Source organism: Nicotiana attenuata, chromosome 7 (genome assembly GCF_001879085.1).
Source record: "Nicotiana attenuata strain UT chromosome 7, NIATTr2, whole genome shotgun sequence".
Taxonomy (NCBI): domain Eukaryota; kingdom Viridiplantae; phylum Streptophyta; class Magnoliopsida; order Solanales; family Solanaceae; genus Nicotiana; species Nicotiana attenuata.
Genome location: NC_031995.1, coordinates 21,798,008 through 21,804,920, shown reverse-complemented (window position 1 = coordinate 21,804,920; position 6,913 = coordinate 21,798,008). Strand labels below are relative to the sequence as shown.

At 39.9% G+C, this 6,913-nt stretch overlaps 1 protein-coding gene across 1 annotated transcript; it reads left to right on the top strand.

Moving 5' to 3' along the window:
• On the top strand, positions 1,639 to 2,735 carry LOC109229897. The gene is made up of 3 exons (XM_019395445.1): positions 1,639 to 1,757; positions 1,833 to 2,287; positions 2,329 to 2,735. Exons 1-3 carry the CDS (start codon positions 1,639 to 1,641, stop codon positions 2,733 to 2,735), a joined length of 981 nt encoding a protein of 326 aa, XP_019250990.1.

The window sequence follows — 6,913 nt, the reverse complement described above, 5'->3', positions numbered from 1 at the left end:
CAATATTTAGCAATTGCTATGAAGAAATCACATACAAGAGTTTTTTTATAAGAATCAGAACATTAAATTAAAAATCTTAAGATAATGACTGTCATGATATTTGCACGATTTTTATAATTTGAATGTCCTTTGATTATTTATTTGGAGGTGCTATTAATATTTTTAGATCATGTATAACCTAATATTATGCAGGCTTTACACGCGGATCAAACACTCTTTTGCTCTTATTTTTGTTTTTACTAAGTTATAGACGTCTAAAGTAGCTCAAGGATTGGAACATCGACCAGAGAAGTTATATTAAGATCAATAAAGTGAAATTTCATTTATTATTAAAAAAAGAATTCCTCCTTTTTTGAGGTGTCACTACAAATAAGAAAGTAGAAGTGAGTGACCCAGGTCAATGAGCACTGCATTGGGGTGGGCTTTTATTTGTTGAAATGGGCTTGACCTTGTATTCTATGATGAAATGGGTCCCAAAATTCATAATTCATACATACTTTCTATTCTGGTTGCTGCTGTCATTGACCTCTAAACAGTCTTGCACAAGGCTTGAAGCATTTGCAGAAAGTTGAAAACAACTTTTCCATTATCGAAACAATTGAATACTAACATAACATGTTACATAACTAGATTTTGCTTTTCTCTGTTATGAAAATTATTGGAATGGGCCAATTCTCACATTTAATAAATACTAACATCTTTGCAACGATGAGCAAAAGCGGAGTCAATTTTGACAGATAATCTTCAGACTGCACGATTCGAGAATCTGTAAACAATTCCCACTAATTGTCTTCATTTTGGTTTGCTTTGTTCTAAATAAATGATAACTACCAGCTACAGTTATGAACATATTCCGTTTCAATTTTTTCTACAAGAATTAACTCAAATAGTCGCTCACCCAATTACTGTTGGGAATATTGATCCTAGTCCAAATTAGCTAGATTGGTTATACTAGTTTTACTTTGTATTAAGCAAGGCCCACATAAGTTGTAATTATCTTTACTTCTTTTTTTCTTCAGTCTTGTATAGTGGGCCGAGTCCCCTATAGGTAGACCCAAGAGGTCTGATACAAACGATTGTAATTTTTCCATTCTACAGATGAAAGAGGTTCTTTTTCTCTCTCTCGACCACAGTAAACCCTAGCACAGTTTCATCGATTTCATCTCATTTCCGTTGTTAACATGGTATCAGAGCCCGGGATCTCATAGATCCGGTTGTCCTCTATCGTCCGATGTTACCCTAGAAGAGTATCACCGAAATTTTTGGTTGATCGGAAAATTTTCATCATCTCGTCAGTTTTTCATTTTTTTGTGAGATTGTTCGAGATTCGTTGTTCGTTTTTTGTTTATCTGTCTCCGGCTGGTATCTGAGGTCTTGATTTTCGGTTGCAACGATGTATCTCAGCATTCAACCGTGCCTAATGTTGAAGTCGTGCTTCTTCTGGATTTTCGGAGCATAGCTGGGTAAAATTCTTTTCATTTCAAGGTCGTATTCTTCCGGTTGCGAAGAATTGTGGTATATTCCTTCCTTTTGCTTAATATTTGTCATCTCTGTTTGCATGCCTTAGGGTTCACCGAATTTTTTAGAAATTGAGATTTTGTGCGTTTGAGTCTGCTCATTTCTTAGAAATTTTGACTAATGGCTATCTCGTCGGGTACTTCTTCCTCTTCTTCTATGGATAATTCTGAACATGCCCCTACTAGTCGTCTTCCTTTTCATCTTGATGATTATACGCACCCATGCCACCCTCTATATGTGTATCCTTCTGACCTCCTAGGATCTTTTTTGGTCACTGAGCCTTTTGATGGCTCTTGTTATGGGAGTTGGTGAAGGTCTATTTTAGTGGCTTTATCCGTTAGGAGCAAGCTGGAATTTATTCATGGAACCTCTGAGAGACCTCTAGAAGGGTCTCCTCTTCTTCGCCAATGGCAGAGATGCAATGATTTGGTTGTTGCGTGGCTGGCCAACTCTGTGACCAAGGAAATTCATCGTACTGTTGTCTATTCTGAGTTTGCAAAGGACATTTGGAAGGAACTTGAGACCAGATATGGCAAAGCTGATGAAGCCAAGGTCTTTGAGTTAAAAAAGGAGGTGGCTCATATTACTCAGGGTGCCCTTGATATTCCTTCCTACTTCAACAAACTCAAACAGCTTTGGGATGAGTTAGCCTCTCTCTCTGCCAGTTCTGATGATAGGTGCACCTGTGGAGGCAGTCTTAGGTCTAAGGAAAAACAAAAGGTCTATCAGTTTCTCATGGGGCTCAATGATACTTATGTTCAAGTCAGAAGTAACATCTTAATGATCAAGTCCCTGCTTCCATTGACACAGTCTACAGTATTCTTCTAAGTGATGAGAAACAGAGGCAGCTGTCTACTCGCTCTCATTTCTCTTCAGAATCAGTTTCTTTCAATGCTGGGTCTTCTAAGCAGCCTTACACTCCTAGGGTGAGTTTTGACAATCAAAGGGCTTCAATCACTTGCAAATACTATAAGAAACCTGGGCATAGCATTGATAAGTGCTACAAACTCCATGGCTATCCGCAAAATTTCAAATTCTCTAAGACTGCTGGTCCCAGGAAAGCTTCAACACATAGTGCAGCTGATTCTTCTGCATCTCAGGCATGTGTGTCTCATTCCAATGGTGGTGTTGTCGCAGCTGGTTTCTCTGATTCTTCTTCTGCTTTTCCTGGCCTAACAAAGGACCAATGCTCTCAGCTGATCCAGCTCTTGCAATAGACTCATGTCACTCCTGACTCTTCTCAATCACTCATGGCTTCTGCACATTTTGCTGGTAGGATAGCTACCCATAGTGTTCTTCTTAAGCCTGCTTTGTTTTCACAAGTTAGTATTTCTGATTGGATCATTGATTCTGGGGCATCTGACCATATGACATCTCTCAAATCTCTCCTCTTCAATATTCAACATCTTACTATTCCTTGCCTTGTTTCTCTCCCAAATGGTTACAAAGTTAAAGTTACCAACTCTGGCTCCTTAACTTTGTTTCCTAATTTCACTCTTCATAATGTCCTTTATGTTCCTAGCTTTCACTACAATCTAATTTCAGTTCATAAGTTGGTTGATCAGTTTGATGGCATTGCACAATTTACTAAGGTTTTATGTGTATTAGAGGGCCCTTCTCTTAAGAAAGCCTCTGGATCTTGGTAAACTGGATAATAGGCTCTACAAGCTGCAAGTTACCCATGTTTAGGCCTGATAACCGTGTTTCAAATTCTGTTCTTTCTTCTGTATGTACTGTTTCTGGTAGTTCTACTGTTTCCTCTTGTAATTCTGCACCTGCTGTTTCTAATAAAATGGATATTGTTTGGCATTTCAGACTTGGTCACATACCATTTTCTAGAATGAAGGGCATTCCTGTTCTTAGCCCTTGTCTCTCACCTAAACAATCATTTCCTTGTCCTGTTTGTCCTTTGGCTAGGCAAACCAGACTCCCTTTCCCTGATAGCACCATTCACTCTACTGCTCCTTTTCAATTGATTCACATTGACACTTGGGGTCCTTATCACTCTTCTACTTCCCATGGTGCCAAGTATTTCCTTACTATTGTGGATGATTATTCTAGAGCTACTTGGACTCATTTGATGGGTGCTAAGAGCAATGCCTTTGATCTCCTCAAAGCTTTTATTGCTATGGTTGAAACACATTTCCATACTCAGGTTCAGACAGTTAGAAGTGACAATGCCTTTGAACTGGGATCTAGTACTATTGGCTCTAAGTTCTTTTCTGCCAAGGGTATCATCCATCAGACCACATATCCCCATACTCCACAACAAAATGGTGTTCTGGAGAGAAAGCATAGATATTTACTTGAAACTGCTAGGGCATTGTTATTTCAATCCAAACTTCCTATTTCTTTCTGGGGTGATTGCATCTTAACTGCCACCTATCTCATTAACAGATTCCCTTCTCCCTTGTTACAACACAAAACTCCATTTGAATTGCTTTATAGTTCACCTCCTGCTTATGGCCATCTTAGGACTTTTGGTTGTTTGTATTATGCTGCTGTCCCTAGAGTTCTTAGAGATAAGTTTGATCCCAGGTCTGTTCCTTGTATTTTTCTGGGGTATCCCTTTGCTAAAAAAGGTTACAAATTGTATAATCTTGTCTCCAAGTCTTGTTTTGTTTCAAGGGATGTTCAGTTTCATGAACATATCTTCCCTTTCTCCTCTGGTCCTTCATCCTTTCCTTTTGTGTTTACTTCTTCTCCCTCTTTTCCTACTGATTTCCATCATGTCCCATGTCCTGGTCCTTCTCTTTCTTCTTCATCTCCTTCCTCTTCCTCTGTCCCTTCTACCTCCTCTCCTCTACCTCCTTCTGACTCCCAGGCCTCATCTTCTCCTGTTGTTGCTCCTGTTAGGAAGTCCTCCAGGCCTCATAATCCTCCCTCTTATCTGAAGGATTATGTTTGTTCTTTTCCCTCCTCTTCTCCTTCTTCCTCCCTCTCAGCTTCCTCTTCTTCTCAGCCTTTGGCTGAACCTGCCACTTATTCTCAGGCTGCCGGTATACCTGAGTGGCAGGAAGCCATGACCAAGGAATTTGAAGCTTTGGAGGCTAATGGCACTTGGTCCATTGTTGAACTTCCTCCAGACAAGAAACCCATTGGTTGCAAGTGGGTGTATAAGGTCAAACAAAAGGCTGATGGGAGCATTGAGAGGTATAAGGCTAGATTGGTGGTTAAGGGGGACACTCAGGTTGAGGGTATTGATTTTCATGAAACTTTTTCACCTATTGTGAAAATGTCCACCATCAAAACCCTGCTTGCTGTTGCTGTTAAGAAACAATGGCTAATGTTTCAATTGGATGTTAATAATGCCTTCTTACATGGTGACCTTGATGAGGAAGTTTTTATGAAGTTACCTCCTGGTTACCTTGTTTCTTGTCCTCCTTCTTCTGGGCAACAGGTTTGCAAGTTGCAGAAATCACTTTATGGTCTTAGGCAAGCCTCTAGGGAGTGGTATGCCAAACTCTCTCAAGCCCTGTCTTCTAGAGGTTATCAGCATTCTCTCAATGACTACTACCTGTTCACCAAGGTTTCTGGGGATTCTATTGTGGTCTTAGCTGTCTATGTGGATGATATTATTTTAACTGGACTGATAGTGCTGAGATTCTTGCCCTTAAATCTTTCCTTCATCAGCAATTCAGAATCAAGGATTTGGGTTCCCTCAGTTATTTTTTGGGTATAGAGGTTTTCTATTCAGGATCCGGAGTTCGCCTGCATCAGAAGAAGTTTCTTCATGACCTTCTTCTTGAGTTCCATTGTTCTGATGTCACCCCTGTGGTTTGTCCCTCCCACAGTCAGTCGAGCTCAAGGCAAAGGAGGGGATTCCTATTCCTAAACCTGTAGTGTACAGGTCCTTGGTTGGGAAGCTGAATTTTCTCACCCACACCAGGACTAATATCTGTTTTGCTGTGCAGCATCTTTCTCAGTTCATGCAGTCCCCTTGTGTGCCTCATTTGGAAGCGGGTTTGCATTTGTTGAAGTACTAAACGGGTATTGCTGAGTTTGGCATATTTCTCAACAATACTCCTGATCTTTCTGTTGCTGCTTTCTGTGATAGTGATTGGGCTGCTTGCCCAGACACTAGGGGATCTGTATCAGGTTTTTGTGTGCTCTTGGGGGGGTAGTCTTGTGGGTTGGAAGTCTAAGAAACAGCCTGTGGTGTCCATGTCTTCTGCTGAAGCTGAATATAGAGCCATGAGCAAGGCTGTTAGTGAGGTTACTTGGCTACACCGGTTGCTCTTGGATTTGGGTGTTTCCTGTCCTTCTGCTATTCCCCTGTTCTGTGACAGCCAAGCTGCTATCCACATTGCCAAGAACCCTGTTTTCCACGAAAGGACTAAGCACATTGAGTTGGACTGTCATTTGGTCAGAACAAAGCTTGCTGAAGGTCTTATTCAACTACTTCACACATCCTCCCCTACTCAGCTGGTTGATATCTTCACCAAATCTTTGGCTGGTGTTGCTCATCATGGTTTCCTCTCCAAGTTGGGGGTTTTGCCACCCTCCAACTTGAAGGGGGGTGTTGGAAATATTGATCCTAGTCCAGATTAGCTAGATTGGTTATACTAGTTTTACTTTGTATTGGGCCAGGCCCACATAAGTTGTAATTATCTTTACTTCTTTTTTTCTTCAGTCTTGTATAGTGGGTCGGGTCCCATATAGGTAGACCCAAGAGGTCTGATACAAATGGTTGTAATTTTTCCATTCTACAGATAAAAGAGGTTCTTTTTCTCTCTCTCGACCACAATAAACTCTAGCACAATTTTCATCGATTTCATCTCATTTCCGCTGTTAACAATTACTTAAACTAAAAATAGTTGATGAACGGAAACATAATTTTTTAGTCAAGTGGATATATTTCGGTTGATGATAATAGTGATTTAAATAGTCTTTCTACTCTAGTATCACACTGAAATATGTGAGGAGTTTCAGCTAAAGATGTTCAATACCTCATAAAATAGCTTTAGGTTCGGATTCAAATGCTTATGGCCAATTTTCCCGAAAAGATTTTGGACCTATTGATCTCCTTTTCCAACCTCTCCCAAAATTCCTTTTGAACTTCCATCCTATTTAGCTTGACCTTTTCTATGTCAGTTGGAATTAGGTGACACTTGTTAACAACTACACCTATTTAAGTTTTTACTCTGTATAATATAAGTTAAGCATCTACATTTAGAATAAATAGAAGCAAAAAGGTATTTGCAACTAAATCCAAAATTTATAGTTATGCACCTGTTTAGATAATTAAAACTTTTTGAAGCAACTATGTACAAATAATTGATTGGGCCTTTCACTCTAGGCGAAATATCAACTCAGTCCCCGTAGAAATGCATTATGGGTCAGAATGGGTGGGCTAATCTTTTGGGTATAGAAATTTTCGTAAATACAACTTCTA